The sequence below is a fragment of the Artemia sp. Qi Xiang Cuo genome, chromosome 6 (genome assembly GCF_049724085.1).
Source record: "Artemia sp. Qi Xiang Cuo chromosome 6, ASM4972408v1, whole genome shotgun sequence".
Lineage (NCBI taxonomy): Eukaryota > Metazoa > Arthropoda > Branchiopoda > Anostraca > Artemiidae > Artemia > Artemia sp. Qi Xiang Cuo.
This window is the reverse complement of record NC_142799.1, coordinates 69,597,225-69,619,870: the sequence shown is the minus strand read 5'-3', so window position 1 is coordinate 69,619,870 and position 22,646 is coordinate 69,597,225. Positions and strand designations below refer to the sequence as shown.

At 34.1% G+C, this 22,646-nt stretch overlaps 1 protein-coding gene across 1 annotated transcript in view; it reads right to left on the bottom strand.

The window, feature by feature from the left end:
- Nucleotides 1–298: 298 nt before the first annotated feature.
- Nucleotides 299–22,646, bottom strand: part of LOC148951554 (purine nucleoside phosphorylase-like) — a 49,253-nt gene continuing 26,905 nt past the window's right edge. Inside the window, exons 3-4 of the mRNA XM_089091145.1 lie at nt 3,244–3,274; nt 299–1,210 (exon numbers count right to left, since the gene is read on the bottom strand). Coding sequence (XP_088947271.1) covers nt 299–1,210; nt 3,244–3,274 — 943 coding nt within the window. The remainder of the gene's footprint in view (nt 1,211–3,243; nt 3,275–22,646) is intronic.

Here is a 22,646-nt window from a genome sequence, read left to right as displayed (position 1 = left end):
TAATGGTGTACTTTTTGTTTCTGACTCTATTTTTAGGAGTTAGGGGTTTTTATATTTCATAACATTGGACGTGATCGTCTCTTACTAGGCTGCTAGCTACCGCTGCAACCCGGATTTTAATTACTATTGAGACGGATCGCTCTTACTATACAATTCGTTATTAGTATAGGCTAGTGATCGTTCTTTATTATAACTTTATTGTAAAATTCTTTCCGAAACTTTGTTGGACTTGTTCAGGACTCTCATGAGCATAAATCCTCGATATCCTTAAAACATAAACTCCATTGCATGATTACCATTAAACTTTGTCATTTTCTGATGGCAGTGATTGCAAGTCTTCATTTATTTGAAGTACCATTCTCTCCACGAAAACCTTCAAGTCAGACTTCCTACTCTCACAAGCTGCGATAACTTCTGAATGATTAGGTGAATTTTCAGAATCAGTGTCCATCACACATTTATTTGAAATAAGGCTGAAAGCAAAAACAAACATACCACAATGGCGAGCTGCAACCACTTCTGGTACAGTGGACATTCCTACAGCATTAATATTTGATGTATTTAATAGCATTTGGCATTCAGAAGGTATCTCATATGCTGGACCACCATTCATGCAATAAACACCTTCGTGAATATTTTCCTTCAAGCCAATTTCGCTACCAATTTTTAGTGCATATTCACGATATTTTTTATTGTACGCACCTTGCATTGAGGGGAATCTAGTGCCAAATTTGTTATCATTTGGACCGACCAATGGAGATCTTCCAGCTAACCCCGGCATGCTTATATGGTCTTTTATTATCATTATGTCGCCAATTTTGTGATTGGACATTAAACCACCAGCAGCATTGCTAATGATCAAACTCTTAACTCCCATTACGTGCAAGACTCGAACCGGTAAAGCGCACTTCCAAGTCGGGTATCCTTCATACGGATGAAATCTACCTTGCATACACACAACTGGGACATTTTTAAGCAGCCCTATTACCATTTGGCCCTTATGCCCTACAACGGTTGAAACAGGGAAATGGGGTATATTTTTGTAATGAATGGTGGTTTTATTTTCTAATAAGTTTCCAAGTTCACTTAACCCAGAGCCACAAATAATTCCTATCTGGCACCTGTACTTCGTTTTAGATAACAAAAAATCAGCAATAGCTTTGATCTCATCATAATTAAGAGGGGATTCTTCAACAAGAGGAGTTTGCCGTAGATGATTCCAAATATTGGTTGTCAAGTTTTTCAGCTGAGAAGAAAAGCTCATAAAAATCTCATTTGCATTGTCTGAATATTTTTTCATTGTTTCAAATAACGTTACTATTGCTTTATATTGAAACCACGCATCAAGTATCAAAAACCTATCAAAAATAAAAACTAATTTTAAAATTTTCTTATATTTTTCTAGTTTTAGTTAAAAAATTAGAATCATTGCTCAGACACCATAAATATTTTTGCACTTTACATAATAACTTTAGTCATCCATAAAATAAAATTATTCCATTTGAAATTTTCAGGAATTAATCTAGTTTCAATTAAACAATCAGTTTTTTGTTAAAACTCTAAAGAACCTAATGTATATAATATAACTATATCTACATGCTTTAGATTAAGTTAATAACATTGATTTGATCTTTGTAAGTAAGATGATGTTAATATAATTTGCTATTACAGTGTTGTACAGTGTTGTATCCATAAAGTAATGTATTTTTTAGGATTGGATGTGATCGTCTGTTACTAGGTTGCAAGCTACCGCTGCATCCCAGATCAAGTTGCGTATATAAGTTAGTATAGGCAAGTGTTCATTATATATTATTATAAAATTTTGTTTCATGGATTGCTAAAGTTATTATGTAAAATGCAAAAGTATATATGGTGTCTGAGCAAGGATTTTTATTCTTTAATTAAAACTAGAAAAATGCCTGAAAATTTCAAAATTAATTAGTATTTTCGATAGGTTCTTACTACTCAAAACGTGATAATCTAAGGAGGTGTGAGCAAACATAGCTATAAATATATTATGGTCTCAAGAAAATAAAGTAATTTAAGATAAACTTCATTAATCAAATATCTTATTTTATTCTACATGGGCTAGTGATTAGGATAACTGGCTCTCACCCAGTTGGCTGGAGTTTGATTCCCGGTACGGAAAAATTTTACAAATGATTACTTAAGGAATATAATTAAAATAATCATCTATATAATAATTCCTGTTATTACTTCAGTTATTATCGGCTACAGTTCATTCCTTAATGTAACATATTTAAAATAAGTATAAAAATCCAATTCTTTTGATGTATCTATTGATATTAAATTTCCGTTTTTTAGAGTTTCGGTTACTATTGAGACGAGTCGTTCTTACTATACAGTTCGCTACCACGAACTGTTTGATATATGATTACAAACAGGATAAAGCCAACGGCTTTTTCTTCTTTGAAATATTAAGAAACAAACCTCAAACAATAAAGTAGCTGACTAAGTTCAATGTATGCAATGGTTTGTTATTCCAATGATCGTCTTTTAATGTAAAATAAAGAAAGGCAAATAAACACGAATCCGTGATCTTTCTTCTGACAAAAAAAAACAAAATTACACGTTTTTGCAGATAGGAGCTTGAAACTTCTACAGTAGGGTTCTGTAATACGCAGAATCTGATGGTTTGATTTTCATTAAGTTTCTATGATTTTAGTTTTTTTCCCTTTTTTCGAAAATATAGGTAAATATTCTCAGGCTCGTAACTTTTGATGGGTATAACTAAACTTGATGAAACCAAAATATTCAAAATCAGCATAAAAATTCAATTCTTATGGACCTTTTCATTTTTATTATGAGATGTTATCGTCTGTTACTAGGTTGCTAGCTACCGCTGCAACCCGGATTGAATTTTTTAAAAATAAATATGTTTTGCATTATCTTATATATAATGATTCTTTATGACACTTTGGTTACTATGGACTACAGATGGTTCCTTAATGTAATCTCAATTATTACTTCTCGATACGCCTGGTCGGTTGAATACCTTTGTTTTGCACTCTCAATTATTACTTCTCGATACCCCTGGTCGGTTGAATACCTTTCCTTTTTTCTTTTCAAGATACTATCTCTGTTGTTTGTGTAGTACTGTTTTTTAAACTTGCGTGCAGCTTGCTTGATTGAAACCATTATGTAATTATGAATGAGAACATTCACAGTTCAGACACTTCTTATATAGCAATTATGACGTCACGGCGCAATGATTTTATTGACGTCAGAGCGCAGTGATATTATTTCATGACGTCTTCAGATCTGGCTGGTCTGGCTCACAGGTCTGGCTTTTGTGTGCTTATTTCCACCATCGTCTTATCGGATTTGTAGTTGAGTATGTACTTTCTTTTAGGTTTTGTTTTATACTAATCCGTCTTAATGTTATTTTTGCATGTTTGGGTTCTAAAGATATGAACAAAGTCATATCCAGGGGGGTAAGGGGTTTGACCTTCCCCCCAAATATTTGTTTGACTTGTAAAAACGCAAAAAAATGGATATGAACATTTTTTGTATATATTTTTGAGGTTTTATTGTGTACCCCCCCTGAACAATTTTGGTGTAAACCCCCCTCCCTCACAAAAAAATAAACAAAAAATGGATACGCCCCTCGTTATGAGCATTAGAATATCTTATTAAAAATCAAAATTGCAATGCAAACGAAAAGTAGACTCGGCAAAACAACAAATCAATTTCCTTTTACAGCCATTCCAATGATCGTATTCCTGTTCTGGGTTCCAAATGACCTTTCATGGACAGTACTGCCATTTCCTTATTCCGTCCTGCCATGGCTCCACATTTCTGCAACCATTAGTTCCTGGGTTGGCTCATCTGTCTACCATTTATTTATGTGCCATAATTCAGGAATTGTGACATACCGTAAACTGTTGCAAGTTGATATGATAGGAATCTGGGTCACCCAAACTTTTGGTAAGTTTTAATTTTTTCATATGCTTAAATTAAATATCTGACCTAAAAGTTATTAATTGGTACAAAAAAATAGGTTATATAATTGGTAATTAATGAAAAATAAATTACATTCATGTTTCGATACGAATTCGCAGAAAAGAGTCAAAGAGAAAAACTTAAGATATAAAAGAAGGGGAATAAAATATATGACATAAAAGTTAAAAATTGTGGGAAAATTGGAATAAAAACCCATTACATACATTTGATTTAGTTACCTATTTGATTGCTTAAGGCTAGTCTCTTACTATTTCAATTACAGTAAAGAACGAACTTCAGTCCATAGTAACTAAAACAAGATTATAATTAGCTTTGGTATAAAATACTGTCAGCAGTGGGATTCGATCCCATGCCTCCGAATTGAAGAGTGGCTAATCCGGGTTGCAGCGGTAGCTAGCAACCTAGTAAGAGACGATCACGTCCAATGTTAAGAAATATAAAAACCCATAGCTCCTAAAGCAGGAGTCAGATCAAAACAAAAAGTACACCATTAGAACCGCCTTGTCCGAAACCCCTGTATAGGAAACTTTCTGTCCCTTGGCTTGAACAGCAAGGGAAATATATTGGCTTGAAAATCGAGAAAATTGACTTTAACCACGTTATTCTCCCCAAACGAGATATTTTTTCTTTTTTTTTTCTTTTTTGTATCCAGAGATAGCTTGGCACTGGAACATCGTAGAGGGTTGTTCAATAGCTCATTTTAAAGGAAATTAATTGGGTTAAAAATCTATAGTAACTAAAATAAATTATTTCTAAAATAGAATAAATTTTTCCAATAAAAACTGTATTTTTGATGCAGTGACGTCATAATTACTATATAAGAAACGTCAAAACTGTAAATGGTCTCATTCATGAATACATAATGGTTAGATCAAAGCAAGCTACACACAAGTTAAAAAATCAGTACTAATATAATAAAGAACGACCTCTTGCCTATGCTTAATTTTATACACCATGTAATAAAGATCGAACTCTTCCCTATACTAACTTGTATAGGCAACTTCACTAAAGTGAAGATTACAGTATTTATATTATACATCATTATAAATTATAAAAGGTTCGAATGTTCGAAGATTATAGAGTTAAAAATTTTCCCACACCGGGAATCGAACCCGGTCCTCCTAAGTGAAAGTTAACTATCCTAGCAACTAGACCAAATGGGACCATAAAGAAGTATGATTTAAGAACCATATGCATATTATTATTTCACCATACCAATTAAATTTATAATAAAGGTCGAACTCTTTCCTATATTACATTAAAGAACGAACTTTAGTCCATAGTTATAATAAAGATCCGGGTTGCAGCGGTAGCTAGCAATCCGGGTTGCAGCGGTAGCTAGCAACCTAGTAAGAGACGATCATGTCCAATGTTAAGAAATATAAAAACCCATAGTTCCTAAAAAAGGAGTCAGATCAAATTCAAAAGTACACCATTAGAACCGCCTTGTCCGAAACCCCTGTATATTAAACTTTCTGTCCCTTGGCTTAAACAGCAAGGGAAATTATAATAAAGAACGACCTTTTACCTATACTAAATTTTATACGTCACTTAATTATAGTCTAGGTTAGTAATTCAACAGATACCATGGCACTGAAACATTGTAGAGAGTTGTTCAATGGCTCATTTTGAAGGAAATTAATGGGGGCTTGAAAATCAAGAAAAGTGGCAGCTACTACAACATTCTGCCTAAAATTATATTAAAAGACGATCACTGAAATAACAAACCATTCCTTACATTGGACTTAGTTAGCTACTTGATTGTTTGAGTTTTCTGGGTTGCAGCGGTAGCTAGCAACCTAGTAAGAGACGATCACCTCCAATGTAAAGAAATATAAAACCCCCCAACTCCTAAAAAAATATAATAAAGGTCAAACTCTTCCCTATACTAACTTGCATACGCAACTTCACTATAGTTAAGATTACAGTATTTATATTTTTACATTAAAAGACGATCACTGAAATAACAAACGATTCCATACATTGGACTTAGTTAGCTACTTGATTGTTTGAATTTCGTCTCTTATTATTTAAAAGAAGAAAAAGCCGTAGGCTTTTTCCTGTTTGTATTTATAGTTAAAAAACGAACTCAAGTCCAAAGAAACTGAACACAGTGGTTCATTCATATTATCTTCATTATTTTAGCTAGAATGTAAATAAACAAGTTTCTTTTTAAAATTTTAAATTGAAAAGATAGTGCTTTTAATTCAACATATTAAAAGTTCTCCCCGACGGGGAATTGAACCCCCTTCTCCCAGGTAACAAGTGGGCATACTTACCATTTGACTATCGAAGACTTATAAAATAAAAGTTACATATAAGATATGATAATAATTTTTAAATCCGGGTTACATAAAGGCTCGATCATCGAATTTTTACATTAAAGAACAAACTTTAGTCCATATTCGGGTTGCAGCGGTAGCTAGCAACCTAGTAAGAGACGATCACGTCCAATGTTAAGAAATATAAAAACCCATTATAATAAAGGACGATCATTAGAAAAGCACACCATTGCATATATTGGACTGAGTTAGTTTTTTATAATAAAGAACGAATATTTTACCGATTATCTACTAATAACCATATATGACGTAATAAGTGACATGACGCAATATCTAAAACCTATTGTGTACTAATAACCATATATGACTTAATTAGCGACGTGACGTAAAAATTGAAAAAAATAATTTTTATTTTATTTTCGTTTTTAGTTCAGAATCGCTAAAGTTATAAACTGCAAAAATATTTATGGTGTCTGAATAATAGTTTTAATCTTTTAATTTAGACTAGATCCGGGTTGCAGCGGTAGCTAGCAACCTAGTAAGAGACGATCACGTCCAATGTTAAGAAATATAAAAACCCATAGTTCCTAACCAAGGAGTCAGATCAAAACAAAAAGTACACCATTAGAACCGCCTTGTCCGAAACCCCTGTATAGGAAACTTTCTGTCCCTTGGCTTGAACAGCAAGGGAAATATATTGGCTTGAAAATCAAGAAAATTGACTTTAACCACGTTATTCTCCCCAAACGGGATATTTTTTTTCTCTTTTCTTTTTTTTTGTATCCAGAGATAGCTTGGCACTGGAACATCGTAGAGGGTTGTTCATTTATATTAAAGAACGAGCTATAGCCTATAATAATTGAACTACAAAGCACACCATTAGAGTAATCAATCAATCAATCAATATTTATTACCCACCACTAACAAAAAGTAGTACAAGTGGAGTACATAATAAAAAAAAAAAAAAAAAAAAAAAAAAAACTCAACAAACACTAGCAATTAAATTAAACTACGAAAAGAACTGTAAAAGAAGAATGGATCTAGTTAATTATAGATCGGAATTATGCTAAATCGGTATCAAGGCAGTAGAGATGAGATGGCTGAATCCGGGTTGCAGCGGTAGCTAGCAACCTAGTAAGAGACGATCACGTCCAATGTTAAGAAATATAAAAACCCATAGTTCCTAAAAAACGAGTCAAATCAAAACAAAAAGTACTCCATTAGAACCGCCTTGTCCGAAACCCCTGTGTAGGAAACTTTCTGTCCCTTGGCTTGAACAGCAAGGGAAATATATTGGCTTGAAAATCAAGAAAATTGACTTTAACCACGTTATTCTCCCCAAACGGGATATTTTTTTCTCTTTTTTTTTGTATCCAGAGATAGCTTGGCATTGGAACATCATAGAGGGTTGTTCAATAGCTCATTTTAAAGGAAATTAATTGGGTTAAAAACCTTTTGTAACTAAAATAAATTATTTCTAAAAGAGAATAAATTTTTCCACTAAAAACTACATTTTCGATGTCTTTTCACACTGCAGTCTTTCAAACATAATCGTATACCAGCGGTAAGATTTGAACCCACGCCTCCGAAGAGACTGGTGGCTAACACCAGTGCCTTGGACCACTCGGCCAGGCTGCCTCTCATAAATATATATATATATGTGAATTTGGGTTGCAGCAGTAGCTCGCAACCTAGTAAGAGACGATCAGTCCAATGCTAAGAAATATAACAAAACTCCTAAAAATAGAGTCAGATCAAGACAAAAGTACATCATTAGAATTACCTTGTCTGAAACCCTACTAGATAAATAATGAATCTCATCATAGTTTTATATTAGAGCTATGACGTGAGTAGAAAAACACGAAATTATATTGTTGTTTCTGAAGACGTCATGAAATAATATCACTGCGCCATGACGTCAATAAAATCATTACGCCGTGACGTCATAATTACTATATAAGAAGCGTCAGAACTGTAAATGTTCTAATTCATAATTACATAATGGTTTCAATCAAGCAAGCTGCACGCAAGTTGAAAAAACAGTGCTACACAAACAACAGAGATAGTATCTTGAAAAGAAAAAAGGAAAGGTATTCAACCGACCAGGGGTATCGAGAAGTAATAATTGAGAGTGCAAAACAAAGGTATTCAACCGACCAGGCGTATCGAGAAGTAATAATTGAGATTACATTAAGGAACCATCTGTAGTCCATAGTAACCAAAGTGTCATAAAGAATCATTATATATAAGATAATGCAAAACATATTTATTTTTAAATAACTCAATCTGGGTTGCAGCTGTAGCTAGCACCCTAGTAAGAAACGATAACGTCTCATAATAAAAATGAAAATGTCCATAAGAATTGGATTTTTATGCTGATTTTGAATATGTTGGTTTCATCAAGTTTAGTTATACCCATCAAAAGTTACGAGCCTGAGAATATTTACCTATATTTTCGAAAAAAGGGAAAAAAAACTAAAATCATAGAAACTTAATGAAAATCAAACCATCAGATTCTGCGTATTACAGAACCCTACTGTAGAAGTTTCAAGCTCCTATCTGCAAAAACGTGTAATTTTGTTTTTTTTTGTCAGAAGAAAGATCACGGATTCGTGTTTATTTGCCTTTCTTTATTTTACATTAAAAGACGATCATTGGAATAACAAACCATTGCATACATAGAACTTAGTCAGCTACTTTATTGTTTGAGGTTTGTTTCTTAATATTTCAAAGAAGAAAAAGCCGTTGGCTTTATCCTGTTTGTAATCATATATCAAACAGTTCGTGGTAGCGAACTGTATAGTAAGAACGACTCGTCTCAATAGTAACCGAAACTCTAAAAAACGGAAATTTAATATCAATAGATACATTAAAAGAATTGGATTTTTATACTTATTTTAAATATGTTACATTAAAGAACGAACTGTAGCCCATAGCAACTGAAGGAATAAAAGGAATTATTATATAGATGATTATTTTAATCATATTCGTTAAGTAATCATTTGTAAAATTTTTCCGTACCGGGAATCAAACTCCAGCCAACTGGGTGAGAGCCAGTTATCCTAATCACTAGCCCATGTAGAATAAAATAAGATATTTGATTAATGAAGTTTATCTTAAATTACTTTATTCTCTTGAGACCATAATATATTTATAGCTATGTTTGCTCACACCTCCTTAGATTATCACGTTTTGAGTAGTAAGAACCTATCGAAAATACTAATTAATTTTGAAATTTTCAGGCATTTTTCTAGTTTTAATTAAAGAATAAAAATCCTTGCTCAGACACCATATATACTTTTGCATTTTACATAATAACTTTAGCAATCCATGAAACAAAATTTTATAATAATATATAATGAACACTTGCCTATACTAACTTATATACTTTGTCAGTTGAAAATTTTAATGCTATATTATTTTCAAGGATATCAAAAAGAATTTGACATAATTCAATATCCGTCGGATAGAGCTTGCAGATATCAGGGTGACATTGCCAAGTAACCTGCTGCCCAATTTTTGGTTTTGAATGTTTACTCAGATTGTTATAGGTGACTTCAGCCATCATAATTTCCTTGTCAGATCTAGTTTTAGAGCATTTTTCAATAGTTGTCTCGTACTTTTCAGGACAGTTTGTTCTACTACACAGAGAATTTTTTGCCAAATATTCAGTAGAACTAAAAGGACTGTTTAAAACACAGTTAGAAATGCTTTTTTCTTGAGTCGGTGTTCCAGGAATTTGTTCTAAATCATTAGTCTTACAAACACATTTACTAATAACCCTAACAGGCTCGTTTTCGCCATAATTGAAAAACATTGCTTTTCCTTCGCTGTTGATAGGTATGCTTGTATATATATTTTTATTGCTGCTACATAAACTGCAATTGCTCCTTCCAAAATTAATATACGAATTTTCTAAGAAGTACGCCTCCGTATATTCACTGTGTTGTCGAACATTTTCCATTGCATCTATAAACTGTTCCGCAGTTGCCAATCCATACCTTGGAAGCTTTTCGTTAAACTGACAACATTTCTTTTGGATATTACTATGAAGCTTTGCCAAAGCATTTCTAGCCGACTTTTCAACAGCATCCGCTCTTTCAAAGAGAATTTTAATCTGTAATTTTGAATACTTTTCGTGATCCCGATAAAACATGCGTAAAATGTTTCTCAATTTACAAAGATCAGCCTGCATTTTTGCCATCTTTTTGTATTTCTGAATGTAATTTTTCCCTTTGTCCTTATGCGTTCTTCGGTACAACCTCGCAGAGAATTTAAGTTTTCATTATAGCTTTTGTCACCCCAGTATCTACCCATTATTCTGGTAGCAACTTTTTTCTTATGTTTGTTTCGGTAATCTATATCGTTATCATACCGTTCCTTGCTTTTTTTTTGGCTGTCTCAATTTTCGCATGTCTATAAACTACATCATTATAATAACACTGTTTGTCACTATCAATTTTCGCATCTCGATACGCCTGGTCGGTTGAATACCTTTGCTTTTCTCTTTTCAAGATGCTATCTCTGTTTTTTTGGTAGTACTCTTTTTTTAACTTGCGTGTAGGTTGCTTGATTGAAACCATTATGTAACCATTAGTTGAATTTTTATGTCCCGTATCAAGTATCAAGAACCTAACAAAAAATTAAACTAGTTTTTAAATTTTCAGGTATTTTTCTAGTCTAAATTAAAAGATTAAAACTATTGTTCAGACACCATAAATATTTTTGCAGTTTATAACTTTAGCGATTCTGAACTAAAAACGAAAATAAAATAGAAATTAATTATTTCGATTTTTACGTCACGTAGCTCAATAAATCATATATGGTTATTAGTACACAATAGGTTTTAGATATTACGTCATGTCACTTATTACGTCATATATGGTTATTAGTAGATAATCGGTAAAATATTCGTTCTTTATTATAATTCCATCTCTCCATCACGGGAATGAAGCCTGTCTATAAATTGACGAGCATTTTGATTTGGTTTCACAGTCCGCAACATATAACCGACGCTATTACAAATGTAAGAGAATTCTTGCAATTGGAAGCTGTGAAAAAGAAACTGTTTGTCAAGACGAAACTTAGTATGTCTGCTAAGAAGCCTTGATTTAAAATATTCTGCATTCCTAATCCGAAATGGTCTTGCCTTGTCACGCAAGCCATATTTGCCTTTCGGGAAAAGATTTGGAAACACTTTTAGATCAAGTTCTTCCTGAAATAAGTCTTCGCTCACATCTTTTAGTTTCTTGATTTGAAATTGGTCAGTACCAAGATCTTTCATCTGCTTAAAATCTTCAATGAAGTCTTTTGGAACCACTGAATTGAGAGGCTGGACAGAAAAATGTTCAACCAATGTAGATTTTGCACTTTCTGTCAGTTTTTGAAGGATTGCAGCTTCCGGTATTTCAGGTAAATTATCAACACCAACCGCTTTTTCAGCAAGACGTGCTTCAAGTATTTTATTTAAATCTTCTAGGGTGTATGCAAGTATTGTTTTATAGAGACGGTTGTTCTCTCTTAACCACAACAGTGCTCCATGGACTTTTCTCAGATCTATTAGTGCAGTCCAAACATTCTTGTTGTAAGTAGGCTGACCATTGACAATGACTACAAAACTATCAATGGTAAGAAGTTTTTCAGGCTGAATATCTTAATTTGCTTGCACATCAACAGGTAGATATACTATTCTCCCCTTGAGAGCGTCAACAAGTACTGTTCTAGGTCTCTTCAATGCAGTTACCTGCCCTAATCTGACGATCGTAAGACAAGGCATTACAAATCGAATCATTGCCATTTCAAAATTATTTAAACACTTTATACATTCCGGTGTACATTCTATATGAAGGTTATTTAATACTGATCGGACATTCTCCTGACTTTTCAACATTTTCCCAGCACAATAATCACAGGCAGAGAATGAATCTATGACATCCTCTTTCCAACCTGTACAATGAATTAGCTGTACTCTGTCATCTTTTGGTATGTCTTGTTGTAGGTGTTCTAAAATCGTGGCCATCATTACATCAAAACCTTTCTTATTTGAAAGGGATCTTAGACTCTTCAATTGGTATTTTGTCTTTATCTGCTCGCAACTGTCACAATGCATTGTGGGGTATACATCCCTGATGTTAGCTACCTTATCAAGGCTCTCACCAAATAATTTTATTATTGTATTTTCACCCACAGAAACTCTAATATTGCTATCACCGTAGATGAAGTCTTGACTATTATTACGACAGAGTCTACTTGACACTTCTTCTATATAATGACTTAGTTCCTTGTACGAGCCCTCGACTTTTAGTAGATTAATATGTTGTATAATCTTACATTTTGATACTGCCTTATATACGCTATTAATGAAACAGTTCAAGACAGGAAGATGTGGAGCTAGTGCCCTTAGAGAACGCAAATAGCTCTGACATCCCTCATTTGGGCTACAGTATAATGAATGCCCATGCTTTCTTGTGTCCCTGTAATTGATTTCACAATAATCCAAGCCGCCAAGGTAGAAATTAACCACTTTGTCAGTTGAAAATTTCAATGCTATATTATTTTCAAGGATATCAAAAAGAATTTGACATAATTCAATATCCGTCGGATAGAGCTTGCAGATATCAGGGTGACATTGCCAAGTAACCTGCTGCCCAATTTTTGGTTTTGAATGTTTACTCAGATTGTTATAGGTGACTTCAGCCATCATAATTTCCTTGTCAGATCTAGTTTTAGAGCATTTTTTCAATAGTTGTCTCGTACTTTTCAGGACAGTTTGTTCTACTACACAGAGAATTTTTTGCCAAATATTCAGTAGAACTAAAAGGACTGTTTAAAACACAGTTAGAAATGCTTTTTTCTTGAGTCGGTGTTTCAGGAATTTGTTCTAAATCATTAGTCTTACAAACACATTTTCTAATAACCCTAACAGGCTCGTTTTCGCCATAATTGAAAAACATTGCTTTTCCTTCGCTGTTGATAGGTATGCTTGTATATATATTTTTATTGCTGCTACATAAACTGCAATTGCTCCTTCCAAAATTAATATACGAATTTTCTAAGAAGTACGCCTCCGTATATTCACTGTGTTATCGAACATTTTCCATTGCATCTATAAACTGTTCCGTAGTTGCCAATCCATACCTTGGAAGCTTTTCGTTAAAATGACAACATTTCTTTTGGATATTACTATGAAGCTTTGCCAAAGAATTTCTAGCCGACTTTTCAACAGCATCCGCTCTTTCAAAGAGAATTTTAATCTGTAATTTTGAATACTTTTCGTGATCCCGATAAAACATGCATAAAATGTTTCTCAATCTACAAAGATCAGCCTGCATTTTTGCCATCTTCTTGTATTTCTGAATGTAATTTTTCCCTTTGTCCTTATGCGTTCTTCGGTACAACCTCGTAGAGAATTTAATTTTTTCATTAAAGATTTTGTCACCCCAGTAACGCTCCTTGATTTTTTGTTTGGCTGTCTCAATTTTCACTTCTCGATACACCTGGACGGTTGAATACCTTTGCTTTTGGTTTTTCTTATATTTGATGCGGTAATCTTCATCATTGTGATAACTCTCCTTGAACTTTTGTTTGGCTGTCTCAATTTTTGCATGTCTATAATCTTCATCATTGTGATAACATATCTTGCTGTTTTGTTTGATTACTTCTCGATACGTCTGGTCGGTTGAATACCTTTAATTTTTTCTTTTCAAGATACTATCTCTGTTGTTTGTGTAGTACTGTTTTTTCAACTTGCGTGCAGCCTGCTTGATTGAAACCATTATGTAATTATGAATGAGAACATTTATAGTTCTGACGCTTCTTATATAGTAATTATGACGTCACGGCGTAATGATTTTATTTCATGATGACGTCATAGCGCAATGATATTATTTCATGACGTCTTCAGAAACAATAATATAATTTCTTGTTTTTCTATTCACGTCATAGCTCTAATATAAAACTATGACGACAATCAATATTTACCTAGTAGGGTTTCAGACAAGGTAATTTTAATGATGTACTTTTGTTTTGATTTGACTCTATTTTTAGGAGTTTTGTTATATTTCATAGCATTGGACTGATACTAGATTGCTAGCTACTGCTGCAACCCAGATTCACATATATAGTTATTTATGAGAGGCAACCTGGCCGAGTGTTCCAAGGCACTGGTGTTAGCCATCAGTCTCTTCGGAGGCGTGGGTTCAAATCTTACCGCTGGTATACGATTTTGTTTGAAAGACTGCAGTGTGAAAAGACATCAAAATGCAGTTTTTGGTGGAAAAAATTATTCTCTTTTAGAAATAATTTATTTTAGTTACAAAAGGTTTTTAACCGCATTAATTTCCTTTAAAATGAGCTATTGAACAACCCTCTACGATGTTCCAGTGCCAAGCTATCTCTGGAAACAAAGAAAAGAGAAAAAAATATCCCGTTTAGGCAGAATGTTGTAGTAGCTGCCACTTTTCTTGATTTTCAAGCCAATATATTTCCCTTTCTGTTCAAGTCAAGGGACAGAAATTTTACTATACAGGGGTTTCGGACAAGGCGGTTCTAATGGTGTACTTTTTGTTTTGATCTGACTCCTTTTTTAGGAGTTAGGGGTTTTTATATTTCTTAACATTGGACGTGATCGTCTCTTACTAGGTTGCTAGCTAACGCTGCAACCCGGATAATGCAACCCAGACTAGGTTGCTAGCTACCGCTGCAACTCGGATAATTGACAAACGCCATTTATGATGAGCTATTAGCTACTGCTGCAACCCGGAAAAATATTCCAAGGATCGTATTTTAATGTAATATTCTTAATTTTCAAGCCAATATATTTCCATTGTTGTTCAAGCCAAGGAACTGAACGTTTCCTCTACAGGGGTTTGGGACAAGGCGGTTTTAACGGTGTACTTTTTTTTGATCTGACTCATTTTTTAGGAACTATGAGTTTTTATATTTCGTAATATTGGACATGATCGTCTCTTACTAGGTTGCTAGCGACCGCTGCAACCCAGACTAGGTTGCTAGCTACCACTGCAACCCGGATAATTGACAAACGCCATTTATGATGAGCTATATTTGTCCTTTATGTAACTACACCTGGAACTACCATATATCAGTTAGTATTGGAGAGAGATCGTTCTTTACTGTAAAAAGAAAGGAAAAAGCCTACGGCTTTTTATTCTTTTAAATAGTAAGAGACGAACCTCAAACAATCAAGTAGCTAACTAATTCCAATGTATGCAATTGTTTGTTATTTCAATGATCGTCTTTTAATGTAAAATTACATAATCCATATTTGTGTTTCAGTTAACATGGGCTAGGTGTCCTTCTTTATTGCAAAATTGCTCAATCATTGACTTTACTTTATAGGAAAGAGATTGAAAATACTAATGAGATCCTCTGATTTTTGATTGAACGGAAAACAAAGTCGCTTCCATCTCTCCATCACGGGAATGATGCCTGTCTATAAATTGACGAGCATTTTGATTTGGTTTCACAGTCCGCAACATATGACCGACGCTATTACACATGTAAGAGAATTCTTGCAATTGCAAGCTGTGACAAAAAACTGTTTCTCAAGACGGAACTTAGTATGTCTGCTAAGAAGCCTTGATTTAAAATATTCTGCATTCCTAATCCGAAATGGTCTTGCCTTGTCACGCAAGCCATATTTGCCTTTCGGGAAAAGATTTGGAAACACTTTTAGATCAAGTTCTTCCTGAAATAAGACTTCGCTCTCACCTTTTAGTTTCTTGATTTGAAATTGGTCAGTACCAAGATCTTTCATCTGCTTAAAATCTTCAATGAAGTCTTTTGGAACCGCTGAATTGAGAGGCTGGACAGAAAAATGTTCAACCAATGTAGATTTTGCACTTTCTGTCAGTTTCTGAAGGATTGCAATTTCCGGTATTTCAGGTAAATTATCAAAACCAACCGCTTTTTCAGCAAGACGTGCTTCAAGTATTTTATTTAAATCTTCTAGGGTGTATGCACGTATTGTTTTATAGAGACGGTTGTTCTCTCTTAACCACAACAGTGCTTCATGGACTTTTCTCAAATCTATTAGTGCAGTCCAAACATTCTTGTTATAAGTAGGCTGACCATTGACAATGACTACAAAACTATCAATGTTAAGAAGTTTTTCAGGCTCAATATCTGCATTTGCTTGCACATCAACAGGTAGATATACTATTCTGCCGTTAAGAGCGTCAACAAGTTCTGTTCTAGGTCTCTTCAATGCAGTTACCTGCCCTAATCTGACGATCGTAAGACAAGGCATTACAAATCGAATCATTGCCATTTCAAAATTATTTAAACACTTTATACATTCCGGTGTACAGTCTATATGAAGGTTATTTAATACTGATCGGACATGCTCCTGACTTTTCAACATTTTCCCAGCACAGTAATCACAGACAGAGAATGAATCTATGACATCCTCTTTCCATCCTGTACATTGAATTAGCTGTTCTCTGTCATCTTTGGGTATGTCCTGTTGTAGGTGTTCTAAAATCGTGGCCATCATTACATCAAAACCTTTCTTATTTGAAAGGGATCTTAGACTCTTCAATTGGTATTTTATCTTTATCTGCTCGCAACTGTCACAATGCATTGTGGGGTATACATCCCTGATGTTAGCTACCCTATCAAGGCTCTCACCAAATAATTTTATTATTGTATTTTCACCCACAGAAACTCTAATATTGCTATCACCGTAGATGAAGTCTTGACTATTATTACGACAGAGTCTACTTGACACTTCTTCTATATAATGACTTAGTTCCTTGTACGAGCCCTCGACTTTTAGTAGATTAATATGTTGTATAATCTTACATTTTGATACTGCCTTATATACGCTATTAATGAAACAGTTCAAGACAGGAAAATGTGGAGCTAGTGCCCTTAGAGAACGCAAATAGCTCTGACATCCCTCATTTGGGCTACAGTATAACGAATGCCCATGCTTTCTTGTGTCCCTGTAATTGATTTCACAATAATCCAAGCCGCCAAGGTAGAAATTAACCACTTTGTCAGTTGAAAATTTTAATGCTATATTATTTTCAAGGATATCAAAAAGAATTTGACATAATTCAATATCCGTCGGATAGAGCTTGCAGATATCAGGGTGACATTGCCAAGTAACCTGCTGCCCAATTTTTGGTTTTGAATGTTTACTCAGATTGTTATAGGTGACTTCAGCCATCATAATTTCCTTGTCAGATCTAGTTTTAGAGCATTTTTCAATAGTTGTCTCGTACTTTTCAGGACAGTTTGTTCTACTACACAGAGAATTTTTTGCCAAATATTCAGTAGAACTAAGAGAACTGTTTAAAACACAGTTAGAAATGCTTTTTTCTTGAGTCGGTGTTTCAGGAATTTGTTCTAAATCATTAGTCTTACAAACACATTTACTAATAACCCTAACAGGCTCGTTTTCGCCATAATTGAAAAACATTGCTTTTCCTTCGCTGTTGATAGGTATGCTTGTATATATATTTTTATTGCTGCTACATAAACTGCAATTGCTCCTTCCAAAATTAATATACGAATTTTCTAAGAAGTACGCCTCCGTATATTCACTGTGTTGTCGAACATTTTCCATTGCATCTATAAACTGTTCCGTAGTTGCCAATCCATGCCTTGGAAGCTTTTCGTTAAACTGACAACATTTCTTTTGGATATTACTATGAAGCTTTGCCAAAGAATTTCTAGCCGAATTTTCAACAGCATCCGCTCTTTCAAAGAGAATTTTAATCTGTAATTTTGAATACTTTTCGTGATCCCGATAAAACATGCGTAAAATGTTTCTCAATTTACAAAGATCAGCCCGCATTTTTGCCATCTTCTTGTATTTCTGAATGTAATTTTTCCCTTTGTCCTTATGCGTTCTTCGGTACAACCTCGTAGAGAATTTAATTTTTTCATTAGAGATTTTGTAACCCCAGTAACGCTCCTTGATCTTTTGTTTGGCTGTCTCAATTTGTACTTCTCGATACACCTGGACGGTTGAATACCTGTGCTTTTGGTTTTTCTTATATTTGATGCGGTAATCTTCATCATTGTGATAACTCTCCTTGAACTTTTGTTTGGCTGTCTCAATTTTTGCTTGTCTATAATCTTCATCATTGTGATAACACATCTTGCTGTTTTGTTTGATTACTTCTCGATACGCCTGGTCGGTTGAATACCTTTGCTTTTCTCTTTTCAAGATACTATCTCTGTTGTTTGTGTAGTACTGTTTTTTCAACTTGCGTGCAGCTTGCTTGATTGAAACAATTATGTAATTATGAATGAGAACATTTAAAGTTCTGACGCTTCTTATATAGTAATTATGACGTCACGGCGTAATGATTTTATTTCATGATGACGTCATAGCGCAATGATATTATTTCATGACGTCTTCAGAAACAACAATATAATTTCGTGTTTTTCTATTCACGTCATAGCTCTAATATAAAACTATGACGACATTCAATATTTACCTAGTAGGGTTTCAGACAAGGTAATTCTAATGATGTACTTTTGTTTTGATTTGACTCTATTTTTAGGAGTTTTGTTATATTTCTTAGCATTGGACTGATCGTCTCTTACTAGATTTAGTCTTAAATTATAATCTTATTTTAGTTACTATGGGCTGAAGTTCGTTCTTTACTGTAAAAAAAAAGAAAAAAATATCCCGTTTGGGGAGAATAACGTGGTTAAAGTCAATTTTCTTGATTTTAAAGCCAATATATTTCCCTTGCTTTTCAAGCCAAGGGACAGAAAGTTTCCTATGCAGGGGTTTCGAACAAGGCGGTTCTAATGGCGTACTTTTTGTTTTCATCTGACTTCTTTCTTAGGAACGATGGGTTTTTATATTTCTTAACATTGGACGTGATCGTCTCTTACTAGGTTGCTAGCGACCGCTGCAACCCGGATAACTATAAATACAAACAGGAAAAAGCCTTCGGCTTTTTCTTCTTTTAAATAGTAATAGACGAAAATCAAACAATCAAGTAGCTAACTAAGTCCAATGTATGGACTGGTTTGTTATTTAAGTGATAGTATTTTAATGTAAAAATATAAATACTGTAATCTTAACTATAGTGAAGTTGCGTATGCAAGTTAGTATAGGGAAGAGTTTGATCTTTATTATATATTTCAGTTAACATGGGCTAGGTGTCGTTCTTTATTGTAATCCAATAACAAGTTAATTACAATTACAATTTCATTAACAACTCCTTAAAAATCAAACTATTCAAAAAAGGAGTTCCACCTAAACAATTTTGACAGCATTGTCGTATTATTTACTATCCATGACCTAAGTGAAGCTTTAAGCCAACAGGAACTTATGATTATCCCAATTAACATAAAATTTTAAAATAATACGATTAGTTACCCTTGTGGTAGTGTAGTGGAGTTAACCGTTCCTACTGATCTTGGGATTTCAGGTTCAGTCCCTCACGCCGCAAGGGAAATTGTATTATAAATTCTCGTGTCTTAATTTTTTATGTTACTATTTTTTTTTATTATTTTTAATGTATATATGGTTCATGTGCGATTTTGCCTGCATCATAGAAACTAAAATCCCCTACTGAGGCAAATATGACGTTGCTTTTTAATGTACTTTAGGATGAGCTATTGAACAACCCTCTACGATGTGCCAGTGCCAAGCTATCTGTGGATACAAAGAAAAGAGAAAAAAATATCCCGTTTGGGGAGAATAACGTGGTTAAAGTCAATTTTCTTGATTTTCAAGCCAATATATTTCTCTTGCTGTTCAAGCCAAGGGACAGAAAGTTTCCTATACAGGGGTTTCAGACAAGGCGGTTCTAACGGTGTACTTTTTGTTTTGATCTGACTCCTTTTTTTAGGAACTATGGGTTTTTATATTTCTTAACATTGGACGTGATCGTCTCTTATTAGGTTGCTAGCTACCGCTGCAACCCGGATTCATAAATATGACGTTACTCACATGAATATTTTTTTCCAAAATTAAGGTTCTTAACGAATTTTATGAAACTCCTGACCTATATAGATCGTTTCTTAGGCAATATCTTTTGTTAGCGTCGAAGATTGCGGTGGCGTTGTTCTTATATTGTACTATTTCTTTTGTTCTTCACTTTCATTTTGACTCGGTCTGATTTTTGCTGTCGCTTCTCTTCTAACAGCGCAAATTTCTGCTTTTCACTCCATTTTGACACGTTCTCGCGATAATCGCTTTAGTGAAGTTGCGTATGCAAGTTAGTATAGGGAAGAGTTTGATCTTTATTACATTACATTAAAGGTAGAACTCTTTCTAATTGATTACAAACAGGAAAAAGCCTACGGCTTTTTCTTCTTTGAAATAGTAAGAGACTAGCCTCAAACAATCAAGTAGCTAACTAAATCAAATGTATGTATTGGGTTTTTATTCCAATGACCGTCTTTTAGTGGAAATTTTTAATATATTGGCCTTAAATATAATAACTGTACTAGCCTCTGCTATAGTTAAGCGGCCTATAAAATTTAGTATAGGAAAAAGGTTGTTCTTTATTATAATAATGTAATGTTTGAAAGACTGCAGTGTGAAAAGACATCAAAAATGCAGTTTTTGGTGGAAAAATTTATTCTCTTTTAGAAATAATTTATTTTAGTTACAAAAGGTGTTTAACCCAATTAATTTCCTTTCAAATGAGCTATTGAACAACCCTCTACGATGTTCCAGTGCCAAGCTATCTCTGGAAACAAAGAAAAAAAGAAAAAAAGAAAAAAATATCCCGTTTAGGAAGAATGTTGTAGTAGCTGACACTTTTCTTGATTTTCAAGCCAATATATTTCCCTTGCTGTTCAAGCCAAGGGACAGAAAGTTTCCTATACAGGGGTTTCAGACAAGGCGGTTCTAACGGTGTACTTTTTGTTTTGATCTGACTCCTTTTTTTTAGGAACTATGGGTTTTTATATTTCTTAACATTGGACGTGATCGTCTCTTACTAGGTTGCTAGCTACCGCTGCACCCCGGATCATTTTTTAGGAACTATGGGTTTTTTACATTTCTTAACATTAGACTTGATCGTCTCTAACTAGGTTGCTACCTACTGCTGCAACCCGGATAATAATGCTTCATCATTACAAACAGGAAAAAGCCTACGGCTTTTTCTTCTTTGAAATAGTAAGAAACGAACCTCAAGTAACTACCCCTGGAACACCATATGGATGGTTACTATGGATGAGAGATCGTTCTTTACTGTAATGTGAACATTTACAGTTCTGACGCTTCTTATATAGTAATTATGACGTCACAGCGTAATGATTTTATTTACGTCATAGCGCAATGATATTATTTCATGACGTCTTCAGAAACAACAATATAATTTCGTGTTTTTCTATTCAAGTCATAGCTCTAATATAAAACTATGACGTAATTCAATATTTATCTAGTAGGGTTTCAGACAAGGTAATTCTAATGATGTACTTTTGTTTTGATCTGACTCTATTTTTAGGAGTTTTGTTATATTTCTTAGCATTGGACTGATCGTCTCTTACTAGATTGCTAGCTACTGCTGCAACCCGGATTCACATATATAATATTTATGAGAGGCAACCTGGCCGAGTGGTCCAAGGCACTGGTGTTAGCCACCAGTCTCTTCGGAGGCGTGGGTTCAAATCTTACCGCTGGTATACGATTATGTTTGAAAGACTGCAGTGTGAAAAGACATCGAAAATGCAGTTTTTGGTGGAAAAATTTATTCTCTTTTAGAAATAATTTATTTTAGTTACAAAAGATTTTTAACCCAATTAATTTCCTTTAAAATGAGCTATTGAACAACCCTCTACGATGTTCCAGTGCCAAGCTATCTCTGGAAACAAAGAAAAAAAGAAAAAAATATCCCGTTTAGGAAGAATGTTGTAGTAGCTGCCACTTTACTTGATTTTCAAGCCAATATATTTCCCTTTCTGTTCAAGCCAAGGGACAGAAAGTTTCCTATACAGGGGTTTCGGACAAGGCGGTTCTAATGGTGTACTTTTTGTTTTGATCTGACTCCTTTTTTAGGAACTATACGTTTTTATATTTCTTAACATTGGACGTGATCGTCTCTTACTAGGTTGCTAGCTACCGCTGCAACCCGGATTTCCCTTGCTGTTCAAGCCAAGGGACAGAAAGTTTACTATACAGGGGTTTCAGACAAGGCGGTTCTAGTGGTGTACTTTTGAATTTGATCTGACTCCTTTTTTAGGAACTATGGGTTTTTATATTTCTTAACATTGGACGTGATCGTCTCTTACTAGGTTGCTAGCTACCGCTGCAACCCGGATCATGTAAAACTAGCAAAACATTTTTTAAGTCTGATGAAGATTTAACTAATGTGTCAAAAGTAAGGTAGCAAGTCGACGATTTTGTTTTGGCCTTATTATAATTGGTATGGTGAAATC